The sequence below is a fragment of the Xyrauchen texanus genome, chromosome 38 (genome assembly GCF_025860055.1).
Source record: "Xyrauchen texanus isolate HMW12.3.18 chromosome 38, RBS_HiC_50CHRs, whole genome shotgun sequence".
NCBI classification, from domain to species: domain Eukaryota; kingdom Metazoa; phylum Chordata; class Actinopteri; order Cypriniformes; family Catostomidae; genus Xyrauchen; species Xyrauchen texanus.
The window spans coordinates 31,184,611-31,210,807 of NC_068313.1; the positions used below are offsets into that span (position 1 = coordinate 31,184,611).

At 37.3% G+C, this 26,197-nt stretch overlaps 1 protein-coding gene across 3 annotated transcripts in view; it reads left to right on the forward strand.

Annotated features, from left to right (window-relative positions):
* Nucleotides 1-26,197, forward strand: part of LOC127631565 (amyloid beta precursor like protein 1-like) — a 64,645-nt gene extending 38,448 nt beyond the window's left edge. Inside the window, exons 2-17 of one of the 3 annotated variants that reach the window (XM_052109735.1) lie at nt 5,024-5,209; nt 8,848-8,977; nt 10,142-10,254; nt 10,682-10,875; nt 11,359-11,675; nt 14,303-14,433; nt 14,540-14,614; nt 14,851-15,009; nt 15,244-15,372; nt 15,660-15,759; nt 16,590-16,757; nt 16,905-16,928; nt 17,062-17,129; nt 19,367-19,432; nt 19,839-19,979; nt 22,969-26,197. In XM_052109735.1, the coding sequence (XP_051965695.1) occupies nt 5,024-5,209; nt 8,848-8,977; nt 10,142-10,254; nt 10,682-10,875; nt 11,359-11,675; nt 14,303-14,433; nt 14,540-14,614; nt 14,851-15,009; nt 15,244-15,372; nt 15,660-15,759; nt 16,590-16,757; nt 16,905-16,928; nt 17,062-17,129; nt 19,367-19,432; nt 19,839-19,979; nt 22,969-23,067 (2,100 nt within the window). In that variant the 3' untranslated portion in view covers nt 23,068-26,197. Of the gene's footprint in view, nt 1-5,023; nt 5,210-8,847; nt 8,978-10,141; nt 10,255-10,681; nt 10,876-11,358; nt 11,676-14,302; nt 14,434-14,539; nt 14,615-14,850; nt 15,010-15,243; nt 15,373-15,659; nt 15,760-16,589; nt 16,758-16,904; nt 16,929-17,061; nt 17,130-19,366; nt 19,433-19,835; nt 19,980-22,968 lie in introns of all 3 variants that reach the window. The other 2 variants (XM_052109732.1, XM_052109734.1) reach the window with 2 other exon arrangements.

The window sequence follows — 26,197 nt, forward strand, 5'->3', positions numbered from 1 at the left end:
GACATGCAGTGTAATTGTTACAAATAGGTTGTATTGAATTTGCAGCCACAGAATTCCACCGAAAGCTCTGCAGATATTTTACTGAATTCAAACTCTATTTATTGATATTATTGCATTCAGAAAGAGTTCTAAATAAACATCTTTCACTTACCAGTATTTGCAGTACTACTGCTCAAATAAACCAATTTTCCATATTTAAATCAAGGATGCTCCTATATAGGAACATTGGCCGATAACAATAGATGCTAATTAGCTTTATGTTATGTAGGTAGAATTTAACATGTATGTTAAGAAAATGATAAGGGAAATCAGGCATTGTAACATAATGTACTGTAGAGAAGTTAGATACATTTTTGCTACTTTTGAAATCTGGAATAGAAAAAGAATATACTCTTTGAATACAAACAAGAACAAGGAAGTAATCACGTTCACATTGATGAGCGTGATTCAGAGGTTGCATTTTCATTCTAAAATGTAATTTTTTACTTTACGTATGGTTTGGTTTAGGTTTGAGGATTGTAGTAGGAGGTAGAGTTAATGTAATGGGCATTCCTGTTGTCTGTAATACATTATCTAAAACTAAAAATACAACTCCCTTTTGGCGCCACCCTGTGGACATTTTATCCCAAAACTGAAGTACACACGTTTCCATACATTCAGCAACACTTTTAGCTTCATCCACTGGGTGCAGTGGTTCAAATTTCGGGAAGGCCAGACCGATTTCAGCAGCAGACATTTTGACCTCCTTTCGAATGTACAGTCTGGAGACAGAGATGGTTGACGATATGTTGTGCATCCCAATTCCTCAGAATTTAATAGATTTTCACCCAAATTGTGCCCTGAAAAAGTGGAAAATGCCTGGAAAAAAGTGTACAGCTTCCATGTTGCCTTCCTAACAATAAGGATGAAATAGGCAGACTTGTCTTCATGAGCAATCGACATATCAAATTCAGCATTGACAAAGCACAAGATCATGACCCCAGGGTTATCCTTGTTCTTTCCAAACACGTGCATGTTCATTGCAAACACTGCAGCCGCAGCAATAACCGATTCGTCAAGGCTTCCAACTGATGAGCTTTTTTTCATCATTTTTAATCCAACAGGCTCCTAATGGCATTTGCCTCTTATTCTCAGCTCTGCACTAATGCTGCTCTCTCCTGCGGGCCCTCTGTATTTATTGTATATTTATGGCTCTGATTTATATATTTATTTTCTCATAAATTTTAATTAGTACTTCAAACGTTTTTGCATCGGCCAGCAGAGGCGGGGTTTGCCTTTGATCACTCTCACATTTCGGCTTTCTCTCTCCCTCTCCTTCTTTCCCCCCTCTTCCCCATGGGCATCTCTACTCTAATAGGTTGCCTGAGTGCTATGTGTCTTCTCTGTCATTCACACTGTCTGTCATTGAAGATTAAAGTACAGTGGGCCTTTAGTCTTTGCCTGAGTTGCCAGATTGGTGGCCTCGCTGGGGATGCTATTGAAATGCAGCAAGCTTTGCAGTTTAGAAGACATGTGACGGGGTTCTAAGAGCTGTTTTTTGCTTTGATTGCGTCTTTCCACCCACCAGTGAGGAGCCGTGTAACCTTGCAGCACTCCCCCACAAAATCCACGCGTGCAAAATGATTGACGCACACAGTGTCTGGTATGAAGATAAATCAGTAGCAAAACTCATGAGCTTGCATTTTGGATTTGAGAACTTGTACATTAGATATTTGTACTCGTACTGTCACAAACGCTTTCGAAAGCACCTCCGCGATCGGCCACCGGAGATCTGATTCACCTGAGTACTAATCACCCATGCACCCACATACCGGGCTTGATTAAATTCACAGCTGATTCCTATCCCAGCTCCCTCTATTTAAGCTTCACGCAGTGACACACTCACTGCGAAGTCTTGTTTGTTCCGGCTACACTACTGAGCGTTCTACTACCATTCCTGTCTGATTATCCGCCTACCGACTTTGCTTTTCCTGCTGACAACGATTGATTACTGCCTGCCTACCTGAACCTTGCCTGTCCCTTCGTGATTGCCCATTGCTGCCTGCCCTGACATCCTGCTTTCCTCACAACGCTCTGGCACTGCCTACGATAGCCCTGACTCCCCATTGCCTGACCATTGCCTGCATATATCTGTGAGTTCAATAAAGAAACACTGCTTATGGATCCCAACCTACCTGAGTCTTTGTTACACGTACGTTGAAATTTACACTTTTTTTGTACGCGATGATGTCACTCCACAGCGCCAGCTGTTTATAAAGGCCTGCCGGTCATCGTGATGGAGGGATCTAATAATCTGAGGCAATTTTGATTACATTTAGTTGCCCTAAAGTTCTAAATTAAAAATGAATAAATAAATATAAATATATAGAAATATTATTGTGTTTATTTATGCGATTATTGCTTATTTTATAAACTTATTTTTTATCTAAATAACTTCTCTAGATTTTATAAGCATTCCGGTTTATGTAAAATGTGGTTGATTTTTTTTTTTTTCATTATCTTTTTCTAAATTAAAATGACCTCGTCTGTATATCCAAAGTGCTATCTGATTCATCAGAGTTTGACCAGAGTAATTTCTTTTGCAATTATTGAAGCAAGCTTGGTATTAACAGTTTTTTTTTTATCATAAGTCGCTTTCAATAAATATGTCTGCTAAACTAACATGGAGTGGTGGTGTAGTGGGCTAAAGCACTAAACTGTTAATCAGAAGGTCACTGGTTCAATCCCCATGACCACCACCATTGTGTCCATGAGCAAGGCACTTAACTCCAGGTTGCTCTGGGGGGATTGTCCCTGTAATAAATGCACTGTAAGTTGCTTTGGATAAAAGTGCCTGCTAAATGCATAAATGTAAATTAATTTAAATGAAGGTGGGGCTTGTTTCTATTGAGCAGGTCAAATGATACGAACATAATATAAAACATAGAAAATATATCTCCTTTTTCCCATTGCTAGATTAGTGTACCGACTACAGCTTCTGCTTTTTAAACAATTAAATGTGTATATAACTAGTGAAAATGAACCCTCTCCCCTGATTAGACTTCCTCTTCTGCTCAGATCCCTTGTTTCCTGCTCTATGTTGATATACTCAAGTGACCTGCTAGTCATTGAGCTTGTGACTCTGGCACAGGGTTACTGTGTGCTCTGCGAGTGTGAATGTCCCCGGGGCCCACCTCCAGAAGTACTGAACAGATTTCAGGTCAATACCAACATCATTTGCCAGAGAGAGTGAGAAAGAAAGCAAGAATGAAAGAGAAAGAGATGATTGAAATAGAAACTAGAGTGATGTGAGAGAAGAATAAATTGGGTGCAGATGGTGTTCAGAATTGTGTACTACCATAGTACTGTGTCTGTGCACTGTTTGCACATTTTCTGCATGGAATACCTGGATGACCTACTACATTTGCCAAAATGTGCAAACTACAGCAAGTACACTGTGTGCCAGCATCTAGGTTATGGGTTTAAATCCCAGGGAACTCACATTCTGTAACCTCGATTCTTGCCTCTTTTTTTTTAAAAAATAGTATACAATTATTTTTGTGGCAATCAACATTATGTCACAAATGCTGTCGATTGAGTTTGACTCCAGGAACCAGGATTATTTCTTTAACACATCTTTAATGACTCATTATTTGGTCAGACTGCCAGGAAAAACAAAATGTAATTAAAATAGTCTCTCTTTGCCATCTGGCAGTCCGAAGTTGTAGTACTCGGAACCGTCATATCCTGCCAGAGATAGGAGGCAGGGGCGAGGAGCCTACCCCCGGGCAGGACGGGACTCAACTGGTGGTGGTGGGGTGGTGGAGGTTGCCGTGTTAGCACACTGAAACAGTAATGTGATAGATTGTGAGCAGACTTATGAAGCAATGGCTTACGTGTAATTGACTGGGAATTACCCAGCTAATGGTGCGATGATGTACAGCTGCTAGTCTTCCCGTTAGAACTACTCTGCGCTTACATTTATTTACAAGGTGATAACTGGAATATATACCATGTTGTACACAAACGATTATCGTTGCATACTATCGTTGCACTGTTCAAGCCATATGAATCTGTTAATTTGCCATGGGTTCTCTGAGTTGCTATGCACATTTTTGGTTGAGAATACTGCCTTTGCCTGCTCCTTTTACACATTCAAACACACACACACACACACACACACACACACACACACACACACACACACACACACACGCACATGCACATGCATGTGTTTGATGGAAGATGGATAAGCTGCATTTAGGGTTATCTGCAAGTCTGGCCTTCTGGCTCAATTTGAAATTCAATAATGAGCTTCCATGTTATATTTCCCCGTCACTGTCAGGGCAACTGATAACAGCTGAACTCACCCTTCTTTTCTGTCTTTGTGTCTGTATTCATCCTGTACTTTCCAGTTTCTACATCTCTCTGAATTTCTGCTGTCTTCAAAAGGTTCTTATCACTCTGTGGTTTGCAGTTATAACAGACAGCTAGGCTCAGTTGGTTTGTATCCAGAATGTAGGCCACTCCGACCTAAGATGGTGCAGAACAATATAAATTCTCTCTCTTTCACTTTCTGTAATATAAAAGTTATAAAGGGTGAATGAGAGTCGTATAGTTACTGAAAATGTTCTGCATACAGTTTCTTGCTCTTTCTGTACTATCTGTGACGGTCCTATCAGCATAACATTGCTCTCTGATTGAGCATCCTGACTAGCCCTGCAGTATACTGACATTTTGGCTAAGCCAGTGGCATGAGTTTGGTGTGGAACTATCTGTTTGGCCCTCCTAATGGTATATAGGGGGAGTGCTCAGGGCAAACCTGTTTACATTTTTAGGGGGCAAATTAATTTATGCTAGTGGCACAAAAATTGTATATGTTTGGTACATTCATGAATACAGTACATTATATGCTAGTTTTGGTGTGTCTAGTTTTGTAAGCGTGTCAAATCATATATGTAACTGTAAAGTTGTACTGTATACAAATACAGGTTTGTTTGGATTCATTAAATCAATAAAAAGTCAAAATCTCTCTCTTTTTCAGGCTATGGCTATGACTGAGGTGAATGAACCTGTTGGTGGTCCCCATATGGCAGAACCTCAGATTGCCATGTTTTGCGGGCGTCAGCTACTGCACATGAACACTGAGACTGGACAGTGGGAACCAGATCCTCAGAGGCGCCAGGGATGCTTCACCCAGCCCAGCAAGATCCTATCATACTGCCAGGAGGTGCGATTCTATTCTATTCTAGGTTTTGTTTTTGTTCCATTTTAGTTTTTAGTTTTTTTATGTTTTGTTTCATTTTCTATTTTATTTCTGTTCTTTCCTGTTGGTCTATATTATGTAATCAATTTCAGTGAAGCCAAACATTTAAATCACTGCACCTAAATTTGCATGCATGTTGATTGGTTTAATTACTATGTGGACAAGCATCCTCCACTCAGGCATATTCTCAAGGTGAACACAGAGGGCAGACTGTTCTAATATAAGCATTGTAAAACAAGACTAAAGTGTGCAGTGCATTTTATGTACATACACAGGGAACAGTACTCGATGCAAATCTCTGTCTCTAACTCTTGGTGTATTTAGTGTGCAGGATAATGGCAATATTGTTCACAATAAATCAGCCGTGGAGATTTATGAGCTCTGTATGCCCCGGGCTGAAACATATTGTGCAGCTAATGTGACTGTATTCTCTCTCTCCTTAGAGGATTGCAAGTTTTGTCGTTCCCCATTGCCTCATCTAGAGGAATTAGGGATAAGCAACGATGCCTTGTTTTCCCTGATTTTTCTTCAGTTTACAACAGTGCTTCCAAATACGGAACTTTCCCTTGTCCCAACTAGATAGCAACATTACAAAATAGTGTTCCTGTCAGGGTGATGTATGAAGAACCCAAGTGCAGACAGTCAGAAACTCTTTAAATCCTTTATTAAGGAGAACAAATCCAAAAAATACTAGCGGGAGAAATCAAGAGGCAAACGAGGAGGGCAGGAGAGGGACATGAACTAATAATGAGGGAAACGAGGGGGCAGGACAAGGGAATAACAAGGACAGAAACAAGCTGGGCAGAGAACAAATTAGACAAAAACAAGAGAAGAAAAGGAAAACAAAACCCGTGTCAGGATCCTGTCAATAAAGTGTAAACAAGAGACCAGACAGATGGCAGGATCCTGACAGTTTCCCGGCATCCCTATAGATTTGTAACATTGTAAAATGGCAAAATTTTAATTTTCTATCCCTTTAGGATAACAAGATTAATAAATTATGGCCTCCCCTGCATTCTATTGCCAAATAATATACCATGCCAAAAACAGCTTTGGGTATTCCATGGCTAACATCATTGCACACTACGCTAAGTCTCTATATTATTGCGTGACAGCAATTCTGAAAATTGAAATGTCAGTCTGAAAAACATGTAATAAAGGCACCAGTCTATTCCACCATGTATGTATCAACATACTGTCCCTATCTTCACTGTATAAAATCACCTCATTGTGGGCCAATCTGAGCTAAACAAGTCAACCGATTAGTCTGCTTTTAAAAGCATTATTGTGCCTACATTCTAGCTCAGCACAGGATGGCATTTACATAAGCTGGCTGGCACGAGTGACATTGAAAAATTTAATCGAAAGAAGTAGCCAAATAATATGTCATTCTCCTGGCTCTATGAGGTTTAGTCTAGCAGGTGGTCGGCCAGTGGACTGCAGCTTCATTGCCAGAGCTTGTTTAGAACATAATAATCCCTGACCATATGTCTCTAAGCTACCACTATCACTTTTTAAAGCCCAGTGTCAATAGATTTGATACATCCTTGTGCACAGAGCAATAATGTTTGTCAGAGAACTCTATAAAGGAATCCTATAACAATTATATACTGTATACTATTGTATGGTGTGTGTGTGTGTGTGTGTGTGTGTGTGTGTGTGTGTGTGTGTGTGTGTGTGTGTGTGTGTGTGTGTGTGTGTGTGTGTGTGTGTGTGTGTGTGTGTGTGAGCGTGTATTTATCACTTTGTGGGTACCAAATGTCCCCATAAGGATAGTAAACCCGAAATTTTTGACCTTGTGGGGACATTTTGTCGGTCCCCATGAGGAAAACAGCTTATAAATCATACTAAATTATGTTTTTTGAAAATGTAAAAATGCAGAATGTTTTCTGTGAGGGTAGGGTTTAGGGGTAGGGTTAGGATTAGGGGATAGAATATAAAGTTTGTACAGTATAAAAACCATTATGTCTATGGAAAGTCCCCATAAAACATGGAAACACAACATGTGTGTGTGTGTGTGGTAACACTTACAATAAGGTTTCATTTGTTAACATGGTTCAACATATACCAAAACATTTTTAAAATCAAAAAGTTGTAGATTTTAACGTTAGTTAATGCACTGACATGAGCTTACAATGAACAATTGTATTATTATTGAGTAACATAGACAAAGATTAATAAATTATGTATCAAATGTTAATGGTATGTTTATGATACCTAATGCATTTACTAAAGTTAACAAATGAAAAGTGTTACCATATATATATATATATATGTGTGTGTGTGTGTGTGTGTGTGTGTGTGTGTTAATATATAATTATATAATGTAAACATTGTAACCATAGTAACCAAGGCTTCTCTTCATTATATATTTTCTGCAATATTCTACACTATACAGTATATATATATATATATATATATATATATATATATATATATATATATATATATATATATAAATGCAGAATATTGCAGAAAACATAAATAATGAACAAAAGCCTTGGTTACTAAAGGTACAATGTTTACATGGATAATTGCAATCAAAAGGATATTAATATTTAAATTTTTGTCCGACTAATCTTGTCTTGTCCTATCTGATCTATATATGTAACAAAATATATAGTAAAACATCAAACCTCATGTGGCAATGCACTCCTGTATATTCCTGAATATACATGTATCGTTCTATCAATCTATTTCCTCTGTTCCTATCGTGATCCCTCCCTTCTATGATTTATTGCATAAAATTGTTCATTTTATTATGAATCCTAAGTACAACCCTAAAAATGTACAGATGGCTCAATATGAGTCAATTAAATACAGAATGACTGGTATTACGCTGCCTACTGGCCAAACCCGGAATAGTTTGTGTTATTTACTGTAAAGCGCTGCAGTCTTAGCCGCCACATTTAACTCAGGCACTCCATCTACTGGTTGTATGTGCTTCCCTTAAAAAAAGCAACCCTGTGCTACATTAACAATCCTACATTTACATTGACAAATAACAATTATATATTTGTCTTCTTTGTCGTTAATTGCATATATGGTCTGGTCTTATTGTAATTTTACTTCCATATTAAACAACATTTTCAGACTCAAGATGGGCTGACTTATCAAATCAAATATAAAGATAATACAAAGATATTGGCACTATCTTAGATCTCAGTTATAGTGCTTCGTTATTAATATGGGGAGTGTTACTTCACTTTGCAAAACAGAAATATGGCAAAATGGCCTGCGTGGATCATTTTCCATATTTAAAATGTTCGCCTAATTTTTGCTTAAAAAAATAATAATTTTAAACTAGCCTTTGATAGATCTCCTAATTTGGTTAAGCTGGTATGGTTAGTCTGGTTTGCTGTTTTTAAACCAGCTAAGACCAGCAAAACCACAGGGTTCAATCCCTTGTCCCCCTGTTTGTTCTTGGTATTTTCTTAATTTTTCTGCATGCAAATGTATTATTCGTCTGTCTCTCATCTGTTCTCACCTTCTTCCAATTGTTGTTTTCCTGACTCCTGTTCCCTACTCTTTCCTTTTGTTTGTTTGTTTCTTTTTTTGTGTGATTGTCTTGCTGTCTGTCGTTCTCTATGTATGTGTATCAGATGTATCCTGGTCTCCAGATATCCCATGTAGAAGAGGCCTTATCTCCAGCGACCATCCCAGGCTGGTGTAAGAAAGGCTGGGGTCACTGTCAGACCCGCTCCTTCATTGTTGTGCCCTACCGCTGTCTGGGTAAGTTTTAAACTGCAAATCTCACCTCGAGTGGTTTATAATTCAAAATTTGCAAACAATATACATTTGGCATGAAAATGGTTTGAAATTTCTATACTCTGTGATCAGGTTTGTTATATACCTCAAACAATCATATGTTTATTCAGATTTTCTGCAGACGGATCCTTTAATGGACATTTAAAGCAATAGTTCACACAAAAATGAAAGTCCTGTCATCATTTACTCATCCTCATGTTGTTCTATACCGGTATGACTTTCTTTCTTCCATAGAGCACAAAAAGAGAAATTTTTAGAAAAGTTTATGTTGCTTTTTTTGTACAGCGGGACCAAACAGTGACAGTGGTCTGTCAAGTTCCAAAAACGACACAAAAGATCATTAAAGTACCATAAAAGTACAAGTCTTTTTCTATAGCCATACAATAGCTTTGTGTGAGGAATACATCAAAATTTAAATCTTGTTTGTCGTATTTTGTGGCACATTTGAATATACGCATCCACAAATTAGATTTGAGATGAGTAAATCATTCCTGAATTCAGATTTTTGTGTGAACTATTCCTGTAACACTTAAATTCATGCCTCGGGTGACCCAGGACCTCATTCCACCCCCTCTACCTCAACCATTTTTTGGAGTTATGTCTTCACTTTTTACCATTCTGCAACATTTCTCTTATAAATATTGCAACTATAAAACAAAAAGGCTAAAATGTATATATATATATATATATATGAATATGTACAGTGTATATATATATATATATATATACTGTACATCTTTTCTAAATGGTTATTTATTTTAATTAATAATTTAATAATTTTAATAATGAATATGAATATGTAATGCTGGTAATGCAAAACAAATGTTTAGCTCAGAGGAACCTTCGTGCATGGTTTCTGCTCACATGGTGCATATATCAAAGAGTTCCCACTTCCTAATTTTGTCACATCAGCCCAAGTGGGTATTCTCAAAAATGCTAACACCACCGTTTAATCTACTATTTCTGCACAGTTATCAACCTCATCTAGCATTGTCTTCTTTGGATTTATTTGAGTATAAAATTCATTATCATAATTACATCCTTTCTTAAACTTTTGATATTTGCAAACCCTTATAACTGTCATTTGTACTGTGATTTATCATGTGTTACCCTATTTTTCTCTCTCAGTTGGTGAATATGTAAGTGAGGCACTCCTTGTTCCAGATCGTTGTCGCTTTTTGCACCAGGAGCAAATGGACTCTTGTGAGAGCTACGTTTACTGGCACAACATTGCCAAAGAGGTGAAAAAAATACAACAATTTTTATCACAAATGAATATAAAAACTATATAGCCTAAAAAGATTTAAAACTGGAATTCAGCTTTAACAACTTAACATTTTTAATGGTTAGTCTGATGTTAAACTGCACCCCTATTCTGTGATCTATGATCCCTTTATTTTCATTTCCTATCTTATATCTCCTAATCTATCTGCCTCTGCAGTATCTGCTGGTACTTAGAGTTTTCCCATATGAATTTTGTAGGTCATTTCTCCCCCAGCACCTACGCTCAATTACAAAGGGAGGAAAAAGAAATAATGTACTTCAAACTCTTTAATGCATTGCTGCTGGAGTCATTCATCTTCCATGGCAAAATTAATCTTGATTTAATGTGGTTTATTCCTCTTTAATCTCTCTCTGTCTCTTTCTCTCTTATCTGTCCCTCTCTAGGCTTGCACAGCTGACAGTCTGGAGTTGCATAGTTATGGGATGCTGTTGCCGTGTGGTGACCGTTTTCGTGGGGTGGAGTATGTGTGTTGCCCTGGCAGGGCTGGAACAAGTGGACGTGGTGAGACAGAGACAATAGATGCTGTACAAGGAGAAACACCCCTTGTATCCATGGCTGGAGAAAAAGTTACCACCAGGTATGTAACTTGGTGGACCATTCATCTTTTTGGGGCTGATCAGACTAAAAAAATTTTTAATAAAAAATGGAACCGGATGCAGGTGTCTCAAGACACGTTTTTAACCACTGAAGCTCTTTTAAAACTGACAATGTCTTAAAAGCATGGTGCTCGTGTGCAAGATGCTGAAAAACAGCAAAATGCAGCAAAAAAGGGCGCAGACAGATGCATATATTGAACTGAACCACATTGGAAAACTAGTTGTCTGTCCCGTTATACTATGCAATTAATGCATATTTAATCTGTTCCTGTAAACTTTTATATGAACAGACAATTCTAGGGTCTGTATGTGAACATAGACATAATGTAAAAATCTGTAGCATTCATTTCAGGTCCACAAAGCATCTCGACCAACAATTGATACCATAAATGTGTTAAAAGAGTGTTATAACTTCCTTATACCAACATCATAATATTACTTTCAAATGCTTCTCACTTGTTCAGTGTGAAAACTATGCCGCCCACTCCCAGTCCTTCCCCTGAGACTGACATAGAGGAAGATGATATGGAAGAGGAAGAGGAAGAGGAGGAGGTAGTGGAGGAAGAGGCAGATGAGGAAGAGGAGGAGGAGGAAGGGAATGACGAGGAGCCAGCAGATGTAGAGGAAGTAGAAGAGGAGGAAGCCACTACGACAGTAAAGGACCCAGAGGAGTACGAGTATCCCATTGATTCTCATTTCCAGGGCCAAGACTACATGGACAACTTCTATTATGATAAGACTGCTAAAGCTTCCACCCAACCTCAGACACGGATGGACAACTGTGAGTTTTCAGCCTGTTTAAAACCTGGTATTTAATATTTTTGACATGTACTGTAATTGAGCTTTTTTAAAGTCGGCCTGAAGTTAAGGTTGACCCAATCTACATTTTGATACTTATTCCTTGTTTTACTGTGCACAATTTATCAGTCTACATTATTCCAAAGAAAAACATTTTTGTGTTACCTCATGATGGTCATGATACCATGGAGGTACCTTGGTTTATGGGTATGTACCATGGTAATTCAATGTTTGTTGGATAAATACCATGGTAATACCATGTTTGTGGCCATGTACCATGATAATACCATGTTTTCTGAACACGTACCATGATAATACCATGTTTCCTGGACATGTACCATGGTAATACCATGTTTTCTGAACATGTACCATGATAATACCATGCTTTCTTTGAACAGGTACCATGGTAATACCATGTTTCCTGAACATGTACCATGATAATACCATGCTTTCTTTGGACAGGTACCATGGTAATACTATGTGTCCTGGACATGAACCATGATAATACCATATTATATGGACATGTACCATGGTAATACCATGTTTTTATACATGTACCCTAACAATACCATGTTTTTTGTACATACACCATGGTAATACCGTGTTTTTGGCCATGTACCATGACAACACCATGTTTTTTGACCATGTACCATGACAACACCATGTTTTTTGGCCATGCACCATGATAATACCATGTTTCCTGGACACGTACCATGGTAATACCATGTTTTCTGGACACGTACCATGGTAATACCATGTGTTTTGGCCATATACCATGATAAAACTATGTTTTTTTGGTCATGCACCATGATAATACCGTGTTTTCTGGACACATATAATGGTAATACCATGTTTTTTGGCCATGTTCCATGTAATACCATGTTTGTTGACCATGTACCATGATAATACCATGTTTGTTGGACATATACCGTGGTAATACCATGTTTTCTGGACATGTACCATGATAATGCCATGTTTTCTGAACATGTACCATGATAATACCATGCTTTCTTTGGACAGGTACCATGGTAATACTATGTTTCCTGGACATGCACCATGATAATACCATATTATATGGACATGTACCATGGTAATACCATGTTTTTGTCCATGAATTTTGGACAGTTACCATGATAATACCATGTTTTTTGGACATGCTCCATGGTAATGCCATGTTTTTATACATGTACTATATCAATACCATGTTGTTTGGACATACACCATGGTAATACCTTGTTTTTGGCCATGTACCATGACAACACCATGTTTTTTAGCCATGCACCATGATAATACCATGTTTCCTGGACACATACAATGGTAATACCATGTTTTTTGGCCATGTTCCATGTAATACCATGTTTGTTGACCATGTACCATGATAATACCATGTTTTTTGGACATATACCGTGGTAATACCATGTTTTCTGAACATGTACCATGATAATACCATGCTTTCTTTGGACAGGTACCATGGTAATACTATGTTTCCTGGACATGCATCATGATAATACCATATGTTATGGACATGTACCATGATAATACCATGCTTTCTTTGGCCAGGTACCATGGTAATACTATGTTTCCTGAACATGTACCATGATAATACCATATTATATGGACATGTACCATGGTAATACCATGTTTTTGTCCATGAATTTTGGACAGTTACCATGATAATACCATGTTTTTTGGCCATGCTCCATGAAAATACCATGTTATTTGGACATGCTCCATGGTAATGCCATGTTTTATACATGTACTATAACAATACCATGTTGTTTGGACATACACCATGGTAATACCATGTTTTATGGACATGTGCGTTTTTTTTAGGACATGGTATTCTTTGAAGTACCTTGTAGCATCATGTAAATACCATCAAATATTATTAATTAGTCAGTCATTAATATGTTAGTCATTCAATACTATGCTATAAATGGTATCAAAATACCATGGTTTTATCATATACAACAGTGTAACGTGGTGCCACCACAATACTTTTTTGAAAGGGTTGCTTTTCCACAGGAGTCTTTGGTCAGAGAAAAGACAATCTACCTACTCCAGTTCAGCTCAGTCTGGTTTGATTTATTTCTGTAATAATGTACCTCCAATGGCACATATACAGAGAATAACAGAAGCAAAAGTGTGGAAGCTATCAAAACAGCAATAAATCTGGTGGATGTATTCTCAAATATAATATCTTGAGCTCTCTAGAGCTCATATTGTGCACTGGTTAAATCGGTGAGTAATACTCAGCATATGAAAAAGCATATTATGTCCATGTTTTACTCCAGAGAGGAATTAGGCTCATTAGTGAAGCACTGAGGCTGATAAATGTACAATATCAATCCCGTCCAGCTCACTACACACACTCAACAGAGGTTAAACAGAATGTGTGAGGTTAAACAACTGTGCATCTTTAATGTATCCTCTTAAATACATAAAACTGAAGATTTAAAGTTTACAGACTCCCTGCAATATGTTCAATATGTTACTTACAGTAAGCCTCTCTGAGCTATAGTTTCTCACTCTTTTCCTTCTTCGATAGATTCATTGGTTGCATTATTGATTGATTGGTGATGAATTAACTCTGTCTCTTTCCTTTGTCAGCAGTGCCCACTCCTCGTCCTACAGATGGCGTGGATGTGTACTTTGAGATGCCAGGTGATGACAGTGAACATGCCAACTTTCTGCGTGCAAAGATGGACCTGGAGGAACGGCGAATGAAACGTATCAACGAGGTGAAGGAGGCGGGACTTAAAACTGAGAAAATGTTTTTAGGATTTGTGTATAATTATAAGATCCATACATTTGAAATGTGTCTAATAAGAAATTGTATTTGTACAGATCATGAAGGAGTGGGCAGAAGCAGACAACCAGTCAAAGAACCTTCCTAAGTCAGACCGCCAAGCATTGAATGAGGTAATATAATTACAGTAGTTGCAGTTTCAGTCATGCATTAGGTAAAGGGGCTATGTTATATACTTTTGTAGCATTACATTTTTCTCCCAAGTCTATTTATAGTGCTAGTGAATCACTTTTTAAAATAGATTTGGACATTTAAAATGGATTCGCTGACCAAACGAAACTACAAATGCAATGCTTTACTGTTGTTGCAGATGAATTAACTCAAAACTCTCTTTCTCTCTCTCCCTCAGCACTTCCAGTCTGTTTTACAGACTCTTGAGGAGCAGGTAGCTGGTGAGAGGCAGAGATTGGTGGTGACACACCTGGATCGTGTGGTGGCCACTTTGAATAATAATCGTAGACTGGCCCTGGAGAGCTACCTGAGCGCTGTGCAGAGCGACCCACCGCAGGTAACTGTTTAATAACTGTTATTAAAATATTAGCTCAATGTAATAATAATAATCCAGTATAGGTCTTTTGGCTGAATATTTCTCTTTATAATGTTACATAATCAAAAAGGGTTTGTTATAAGTCAACTTTTTGGCTGATAGTATATAGATGTAAAGTGGTAATACAGTTCTCTAATTCTCCTCTACTCCATATTCTTACTTACCTCTCTTTTTCCTGCTCACATATGAACACAGCCGGAGCGTGTGCTTCAGGCACTGAAGCGTTATATGGCTGCAGAGCAGAAGGACCGGCGACACACTCTGCGTCATTACCAGCACATCGAGTCTGCCGACCCGCAAAAAGCTGAGCAGATGAAATTCCAGGTTCGAAATTTTCACTGTGATCCATTTCACAATCCCACTTCCATATCTTTCAACCCTTCCATTCATCCATTTATTTCACATTTGCAGACAACAATAAAAATATTCTGACTGTGTGTCCTAGAGTCAATCAGAACATATATGATGTTTAATGTACAGCTATGTGTAGCAGTATTTTAGACCCATGTGTTTTCAGTGTGGGTGCCAGCTAAGTCTGCAGCAACAAAATATGATATTTAAAAAATGAACACTAAAAATAAATTTAAAGTTCATTTATTTCTGTTTTGAAGGTGTACACTCACCTGCATGTTATCGAGGAGAGGATGAATCAAAGCCTGGCTCTGCTCTATAAGGTCCCCGGCCTGGCTGAGAAACTTCACGATGAAATTCGTAAGACTTTTTTGTTTTGTTATATTTCAACAATCATTTGTTTTACATTTTGTGCTCAATTATTTATCTATCTATCTATCTATCTATCTATCTATCTATCTATCTATCTATCTATCTATCTGTCTGTCTGTCTGTCTGTCTGTCTGTCTGTCTGTCTATCCATCTGTCTGTCTGTCTGTCTGTCAATCTATCTGTCTGTCTGTCTTTGTGTCTATCTGTCTATCTATCTATCTGTCTGTCTGTCTGTCTGTCTGTCTGTCTGTCTGTCTATCCATCTGTCTGTCTGTCTGTCTGTCAATCTATCTGTCTGTCTGTCTTTGTGTCTATCTATCTATCTGTCTGTCTGTCTGTCTATCTGTCTGTTTTTGTGTGTCTGTCTATCTGTCTCTGTCTGTCTATCTATCTGTCTGTCTGTCTGTCTGTCTGTCTTTGTATCTATCTGTCCGTCTGTCTGTCTTTGTGTCTGTCTGTCTGTCTTTCTATCTATCTATCTATCTGTCTGTCTGTGTGTCTGTCCGTCTATCCATCTATCCATCCATCTATCCGCTTGCTATCTATCTATCCATCTATCCGTCTGTCTGTCTGTCTTTGTGTCTGTCTGTCTGTCTATCTATCCATCTATCCGTCTGTCTGTCTGTCTTTGTGTCTGTCTGTCTGTCTATCTATCCATCTATCTATCTGTCTGTCTGTCTGTCTATCTATCTGTCTGTATGTCTATCCATCTATCCATCCATCTATCCGTCTGTCTGTCTGTCTTTGTGTCTGTCTGTCTGTCTATCTATCTATCTATCTATCTATCTATCTATCTATCTATCTATCTATCTCTGCAGAGGAATTAGTGAGAACAGAAAGGGGGGACATCAGTGAACTCATGACCACTTCCTTCTCTGAGACACGCACCACTGAAGAGCTTCTTCCTGCTGAGAGTGAGGAAGAGAAGGATGATGAAGAGGAAGAGGACAGAGCCTTCCAGAACCGCCCATACCCTCCACGAATTGGTACAACACATGACATGCAGGACACATATATTAAAAGTAGGGTAGTAACTGAGTTGAGATTTATAGAACCTTAAAAACCTTTAAACAATTCTTCTTATGCTAAATATGTTTTATTTCCCTCTCTTTTTACTCTCTTCTGAAATAAAGACCCCCAGCCCAGTGATAAGAAAGGTGAATCATATAACTCTTTTTCACACTTCCTGTTATTACATTTTTATTTAATGGATTGTTCTGATGTTCGCTAAAAGTTCCTAGTCTATGTTTGTGTAAATAACTATAGGGTCACTCTTCTATCTTTCCACAGTTTCTACAGTAGATGAGTATGACTATACCACATCAGAGAGAGGACCAACTTATGAATATGAAGAGAAGGTAAGGGGAGAATCTGCTCTGAAACAGATACAAAACAACACAGTTAATGAATATGCATTACTCAGAGAAGAGTAACTCAGTAAAAGGAGTGCAAAGGCAAAATAATATTCATAGCATGCAGGCTTTCAGAAATGCTTTAGCAGTTTTACCACTAGAGGGAGTTATCTACTATTACAGGTGATCAGACCTCTTCCTTATTAAAAAATGAATGCAGAATTACAGTTTTTCCTCAATCGCTTTGGCTCATTTCTCAAATGGGAATATTTTTTTTCATAACATTAAGTTCAAATCCTGAACAATTTGTTTTTGTTCACACCAGATTTAAATTTCTTATTTAAGCAAATTGTACATATAAGTTAAATTGTCTACAATTTGCACAATAACTAAATGCACAGGCTTACTGATCATGAGTTGATTATTGTTTAAATTGTTATACTCTTCACAGCTTCTAAACATTCTTTCATCGTGTGAGACATCAAATGCCAAATTATCCATTCAATTATCAAAATCTGTCAGACATACATGTATATTCCATAAATAGCTATGAAAGGGAATGTGTTTTAATTGTTTAATTGCCTACCGAGTACAGGCCTCAGTGTAACGCTCATTCCTTCGAAGATAAACGTGAGTCTGACCATCACACCTGGTGAGACAAAACTGCGACTTTTCAGTGAAGAGCATTTTTTGCCAGTCCTGTCTGGTCCAGCGAAGATGAGTTTGTGCCCATAGGTGACGTTGTTGCCGGTGATGTCTGGTAAGGACCTGCCTTACAACAGGCCTACAAGCCCTCAGTCCAGCCTCTCTCAGCCTATTGCAGACAGTCTGAGCACTGATGGAGGGATTGCGCTTTCACATCAGCAGTCCTCATGCCTCCATGCAGCATACCTAAGGCATGTTCACGCAGATGAGTAGGGACCCTGGGCATCTTTCTTTTTGTGCTTTTCAGAGTCAGTAGAAAGATCTCTTTAGTGTCCTAAGTTTTTATAACTGTGACCTTAATAGCCTACCGTCTGTAAGCCGTTAGTGTCTTAATGACCGTTCCACAGGTGCATTGATCATTAACTGTTTATGGTTCATTGATCAAGCATGGCAATCATTGTTTAAACCCTTTACAATAAAGATCTGTAAAGATTTTTACAAAATTATCTTTAAAATACAGTGTCCTGAAAAAGAGTTTATGACTTTACATGGAAGAAATGTGTAAAAATGGACATGCAAATTTGAATTTTCTGTTTACATGTAACACACTACTACAAAAATTAATTTACTGTATACATACAAATGTGCATATCCTTTTTCTGTGCACTACAGTGTTGTTCAGTATTGACTTTTCCCAGTAAACATTTACCGGCTGTTGAAATCGATATCTAATTAGCTCAGTGTCTAGAATACAGCTAGACAAAGGTGACATTATTTTATAGTACAGTAAGCAGTCAGTGTCAACAAAAAAGTTGAACAAAAATTACATTTGTATATAACAAATATTTCCAGGGTTGACTGCCATGGTGAAAAAACATTAAACATTTTGACCAGTATGCTCACACGATGTGCGAGAGCTTGACGTGGCTGGTTCAAGAAAAGTCCAGACCAAGTCACACAATTCTTCAATTTTAGCCCTGGTTAGTTGAAAGTGCTTCACCCACAGATCGTAGTTAAAGTGAGTCCTCACATTCCACCAGAACTGTTTTGAGCACTGGCGCTCCCAGGTATATGGAGGCTGTCGACGAATGGGAATAGCCATTTAAGCCCTCATGATGTGAGCTATTGCACTTATTCTGCGACATCTCCTGGCAGCATTAAATAACATAATGTACAATTGCTTTATTACTGCAAATATAACTCTCCGTGAAGCAAAGAGGCCGTTCAGCTACTCCATGACAAAAAGGCAGGCTCCCTCAAGATAATGCACATTTACAGTTAATGGAAATGTGCAATGTTTCGCAAAAACTTTTCATTTTGGTGGCATTGGCCAATTTACTGACACAATAACTAGGTTTTTAAGCATTAATTAAATGTTTTGGGTGAGATACTACATTTTGCAGACCTGCAATAGAGATGTGATGTCCCATAAAACAGTTGTGACAATTGCACTTACAGTTGCAATGAGAATGTTTAGACTCAATGAGCCAAAGCGATTGAGAAAAACTGTAATAATGTGTTATGCCAAGCTGAGATAAAACTTCACATTGGAATTTTCCCTTTACTTAATCAACTCTAAGTATTGCTGTGTTTCTTAGATCAACACCTCTGTAGAACTGAAGCAGGTGGTCTACAAGTCTCCAGGAATCCAAAGAGATGAGCTGGTGTGTGTCTAAATGCTTTCATTTTAAAATAATGTCCTTATTGTTGGCATGTGATGCGTAGTTGTTGTTTTACTTACTTTTGCTCTTGGAAAATGAGCCTAATTTTCTAATTTATGTTCATTAAGAATAGTTTCTGCTCAGATGTACTGTATGAGCTAATTAACATATACATGTAACCAAGTTTTAATAGATATGCTTAGAGCCCTATTGTAGGCCGACTGAATTGCAATAACTCGATTCTTCTAAAATTAGACAAGAGCCACAGTACTTGGAAGATAACTAAGAGGGATGCAATTTTACTTACAAATATAAAGATATGTAAATATATGAATATATGAATAATATACAAATAAAGAGTCCTGAAGTTGAATGTGTTTTTAATGCTTCTTCTCTTTTACCACAGCAGCCGGATGTTTTAGAGACGTTTAACCGTGGTGCAATGGTGGGGCTTCTGGTTGTTTCTGTGGCCATTGCCATGGTGATGGTTATAAGCTTGTTGCTAGTCCGCCGTAAGCCATATGGAACCATCAGCCATGGCATAGTAGAGGTGAGAGTTCAGCTGAAATGCTAAAATGGCTTGTTTTGGGATGCAGCAAGTCCAAGGCACTCACTTGGAGTATAGCCCCTATGAGGGCTCTTCTAGCTACAATGTATTTTTTGTGGTTCTTAATGTGATGTCATTGATTAAATACAGGCTTATTCAAATTTTTACCCCATGTGATTACCTTAAACTTGGCTGTTGTTTCTCCAAAGAACACAATAGGACATATTATAACAACCAACTGCCATGAAGCGACTTCCTGCTCGCTATCTCTTTTTTGATATCTGCCTTGTTTTGCATTCTGATATTTTGATAAGAAAAAGAGCATGAAAATTGAATAACAGGTAAAGTTTTGGCCTGAAGAAAGACTCCTTTGTGATTTAACACATATTAAACAAATATTTAAGAATCTTATAAAATGGATATCATTGCCAATAGTATATTTGTACATGTTCAATATGCCAAATACTTACTGTAGGCGTAATACAAGGAAAGAGGCCCATTTCTCTGAATATGAAAGATAAATATAGGACTGTATGAATCATATCTAATCATATCAGGATTTATTTTTAGTTAAGGATGGGCTTAAAAGAGCCCATCCTTAAACAAACTTTTACTCTTTCAATATACAGTGAAAGGTATTGAGAGTAAAAGTTTGTTTTGACTTGTTGCATTTAATTTGTGCCCAAAGTTAAGATCCACATAATCCATTTGTCACTGAACAATGTCTCTTTTAATACCATTTTTGCTGGGTAACAGTCAATTGTTCATTAAAAACCAAATAGAAACATTTCAATGTAACCACAAATAGCAAGGATGCCGTAAAGAAACCACGCTGGTTAATGTGTGCTCAACCAAAAACACTGAAACACTGGATTGCTGGTATTTTTAAAGAGAAAGTACGGTTTTAGCACCTTTTCTACACATAAATGTAAATACTTGCAAATAGTACAAATTATGCTTGTAAAAAATAAACCTATACATAAATACAACAGTTAGTTCCAGTCCTCGAAACTGACTGGACGAGAGATGATCCACTCATGCTGTTTGTTTTTCGTGCCGTTCAAAACTAAAGTGTAAGAGCAGTACATATGTGTTAAGATTTACTGTATATGTTTCTCTTTACATTTATTTTTGTCAGGCAGTTAGATTACATGAAGTGAGTCAGCGTCAGTGTTTTCATTCATCAGCACTCCATGATCGCTCTGATTATTACTACACTATTAAAGCTAGGAAATAGCTTTAAATGGCTTTAAACTAACAACTTCAACACTAAAGCTCAACACAAGCTGCGTTTCAATCCAACTACTTTTATATGTGCCTTTAAAAATACAACTCTCATTGCAGCAAAGAGGTTGTTCTGCTGCTCCATGACAAAAATGCGGGCTCCCTCAAGATAATGCGCATTTACAGTTATATGGAAACGCGCAATGTTTTGCATTTTCTTTAGTCAAATGCAAGGAATTGGCATTAAAAAATGGAAGAGATTGCAGTTTCTATAGAGAATAACTCTTGTGCACCAGTTACCACGAAATAGGGAGGAATACCCCCGCTTGGACAGCTATATTTCCAGTGAGAAAATAGGATAGGATTTTCAGAAAGCTGACTTTCTGACTCAGAAACACACACACACACACACACACACACACACACACACACACACACACATGTTGTGTTTCCATGTTTTATGGGGACTTTCCATAGACATAATGGTTTTTATACTGTACAAACTTTATATTCTATCCCCTAAACCTAACCCTACCCCTAAACCCTAACCCTCACAGAAAACTTTCTGCATTTTTACATTTTCAAAAAACATAATTTAGTATGATTTATAAGCTGTTTTCCTCATGGGGACCGACAAAATGTCCCCACAAGGTCAAACATTTCGGGTTTTACTATCCTTATGGGGACATTTGGTCCCCACAAAGTGATAAATACACGCACACACACACACACACACACACACACACACACACACACACACACACACACATCCTTGTTTCTCAGATAACTTGTTAGAAACAGCCCAAGCCATGAAACTAGTTGTAAAGCAACGTTTTTGAGAGGCTTGGACGCCTCGTTTGGTTTGAACCAGCAATTGCAGATTCTGATCCGTCGTATAAGATAATAGTTCCATGCACAAATGCCTTTTATATGACCATACTCAGTTTTCCTGATTTTTAAAAATGTACTTGTTATTTGAACTGTTATATATAAGCAATATCACATTTGCAATCGTGCTAAATGGACCTAAATCAGCACTATCTATGGCCAAATCATGGCAGTGCTTATGTAGGGCCATATCGCACTCGTGCTCTTGTATATATACACAGTATATGCAATTTCAAGACATCATACTGTATTTACTGATGGAATAATACATGAAATTTGTAACATCTTAAAAAGCTGAAATGTGACCAAAATTTTGAAAACATAATGGTAAAATCAACATTGTATAATGTGCCAAGAATGTTCCTGTATAATTAAGAGAGAATTTCTTTTATATTTAACCAAAAGGATATTATTACTGAAACATACCCAAATTAATCAGAATCTAATTGAAATCGAATCAAGAGCTTGTGAGTCGGAATCGAATCAAGGAAAACCATATCAATCACCAGCCCTATCAACAAGCACAGCTTAGTAGGAAATCAGCTCCCTGGGTCAACTGTCACTTACAGTTTAGCAGTCTTTAAACAAAAATATTTGACCACAGGATGCCATGATTGACCAAACAGAATCAAGTGTCCAAGAGGTCCATATAAAAAAATAGTATGTAAAGGGAAAATTTATTTTAACAACATTCATAAATGTATGTTGTTATACTGGTCGCCCAAATGTGCAAGCCTGTTCAGATGTGCTTGCCTTAGTTATTTCAGATTTGCTAATGGTTAACCTATTTCTGATTGGCAAATATGTGTCTGTTCATAATCTACCTAACTTCTTAACAGTCACGCTCTAATCTCTTTCTTTCCCCCCTCTCTCTGAGCAGGTAGACCCCATGCTGACCCCAGAGGAAAGACAGCTCAATAAGATGCAGAATCACGGCTACGAAAACCCCACTTACAAATTCTTCGAGCAAATGAACTGAGGAGTGGTGTACAGTCACAAGGCCATGACCTCCCCCTTGCCTCCTGTTTTTTGATCGGGGTTTCCATGGCAACCCCCTCTCCCTCGTACTGTATGTATGTCTATATGACCGATGTTAAAAATGTAACAGACCCGGCACGTAAATAGGGAGAGAAAACTGATAACAGAATCTGCAGACCATATAAAGCTCTCTCATCCCCAGTTTTTGCTTTTGTTTGTGAGGGTTTGGCCACACCAAGCATGTTCAGTGTTCTTAAATGCCATTTAAAATCTTAGAATGGTGTCCCACATGATTTCCATGAATTGTGGGTTTCAAAAAAGCTAAACCTGTTCAAGACTGGTTTGTTTATTGTTTCTATGTCCAAAGCAGAGTTATGCTCTTGGTGAAAGTGTGATATGAATGAAATAATATATTTTTGAGTTCACTATGAAAACCTGGGAGGGAAAATGAGTGTAGGCCCTCTTAGACAACCTAATTATAGACTAATCTCATTTTCAAGACTTTAGACTTATGAAAGAACAAAGTTTGTATTCATAGATAACCACCTGACATTCTGGTAGATCATTAGTCACACAATAAGAGCTTTCAATCTGAATCAGTGTTTTAAATGTACCACAAACATTCATCGAACAAGTCTACCCAAAAAGCTTAGAAATATTTTTCTGGTGTTGCTTCTTAAAAGTAAATTCTAAGTAATCGGATGTCCATAAGCATAAAGAAAAAGCATGCAAAATTTGGTGTATGATGCTATAACGTACTTGTGTTGGTCCTGTTTCTTGCTTTTTGATAAAAATCAAAATATCACAGTGCAACAATGACATGTACATATCTGAAGACGTAACTAAAATAGACGTTCATATCATTCATTTGTATCGATGCAATGTGTGGACGAAAAGATGAGCTTGTGCTGCTCACACCGAGAGAGAAACATTTCCTAACATGGCTGAATGAAAACGGACTGTTGTATAAACCAGCACAAGAAAATGACACAGTAACTTCTGACTGAATGTATCTTAGGTAGACATAGACTCCATTCACGTTCCTCCTAACACACCACAGCGTTTTCTAGAATGCAGTTAGTTAGCTTTGCTAAGCACTCAGTTTTCATATAGTAGTTCATCGCAGTTCATTTACATATAGAGAGGGTTTGTGTGAAACTAGTTTATTGTCATGTCTAAAAGTTGGTCGGCTTGGTACAACTTTAACCAGTTCTGGCTCAAAGACTGGTTGAACTTGCTGCACTTAAAGGTCACTCACTCCTGAAAATTATGTCAAGTTAGTTTTTTTAATATTAGAGGGTTATTAAGTTGTCTGTCCAATGTACTTCAATTCTAGTATGATAGAAATGTTGGGCGTCTGTCGCAGTGACAATAAAATAAACACTACAATTTTACTGTTAGCCTGATGTAGAGAGAACATGTTGCTCTGAATCTTTTTGTTTAAATGAAGAATATGTTTTTGAGGAGAAAACATTATCATTCTCTGTTATATTACATGACATATCAGTAAAAGTGAAACCGAAATTTGGGCCCAGTATGTTTTTAGATGTGTTTTTTTTTTCCCCACTACGTCATTTCAAAGCAACACTTTTTATATAAACCAAACCAAACTCTTAACCACTTCATCCTGTGAAATTTTAGCACATTTATTGCAGATAATACATTTTCCCCCTGATCTATGAGACTAATCCTTATGGCATGTTTTTGTATGTATGTTTTCATTGCCTTTGGGTCTTCCTTTTCTTTTGGCACGCTTGAAAGTGCCTGAAATACTCAAAATATTTTCAGAGAATAACCCAGAGGATGGAGCTTTCATTTATCCTCTAATACTCTCATATTTCAGTAACATGTTAATAAATGTAAGCTTCCAGAAACATTCTGCATATAAGTATCATATAACATCATTTTAAATATACATGTTCATAAATCCTTATTTTGTAACCTCCAGGTTAGAATTAGAGATATGGCACCACATGCTCATGGCACTTAAAACTAATTGGGATGGTTTGTTGGTACCATTTCGGATGACCTGATGTTTTCTTGATCACTCTGCGACAAGTATTTCTGAATTTGAATAAGTTTCAAGCTTCCATTGATGTGCTTTGATGCCCTGATTTATGACTCCATATTTATGGGTTTATCAAGATTTCTTACCAGCATCAGGAACATTTAAGACATTGTATTCTGTAGAGAAAAAAATTATGTTTGTGTGTATACCTTCTCTTGGCTGAGATGACCCTCTCCTCTATACGAAAACCCCTCCCACTCTTATCCTAAACCAATAGAAATGTAAACAAAGTTACAGATGTTTTAACTGCTGCATTATTGCCTTTTTCAATGCTGTGTTTTGGATGTAAATTATATGTATTTTTTATTTAAGTCGATATTAATTGGAGTTTGGGTGATTATATAGATTTGGAGTATCCTGTATTGGATTGTAAACAATGAACAGGTCTGACTAACATCATGCTCGAAAACTAGACTAATTAACTGGGGTCTGAAACCAAGCACAACTGTATCCAAATGAATTAATTCTTGTCCATTCTTTAGGTCATCAGTCTTTCAAAATAACTTGCCAAATGTGTTTCTCAATAAATAAATAAAGTGAAAGCCAATAAGATGGGAACACATTTAGCCTAAATGTATTTAGGAATGTGTTGAACATCCAATATGCTTCAATTTAATCTTTCACATGATAAATAGCATGTAAAAATATTCAAAGTTCCACTTAATAATGTTACATTTAGTTTTGGAAATTTGGTAAACTGGTGCTTCATATAATTTCACAGGATTGGTCAGTGTTTCAGATGTCATTAAGCTACTGAAACCAATTTAGAGAAATAAACTGATTGCCAATAATTCTGAAATTTACCAAAAACATGTTCTGGATATGATTGTATAATAATGTGTCATGTTTTAATTCAATCAGTTGACATGGATTATAAGAGCAAGTAATCTGTAAACTGATCTTACTTGTTGTTCTTGCATTAAAATGATAATCAAATTATAAATGACCCACAGAATTTGATTATGGACTTTTTTAACAATAACAGGGACAATCTGTATTTGTCAGGGTAGGAAAATCTTAATTGTTGCTATTTGTATGCGTGTGTGCGTGCGTGCGTGTGTGG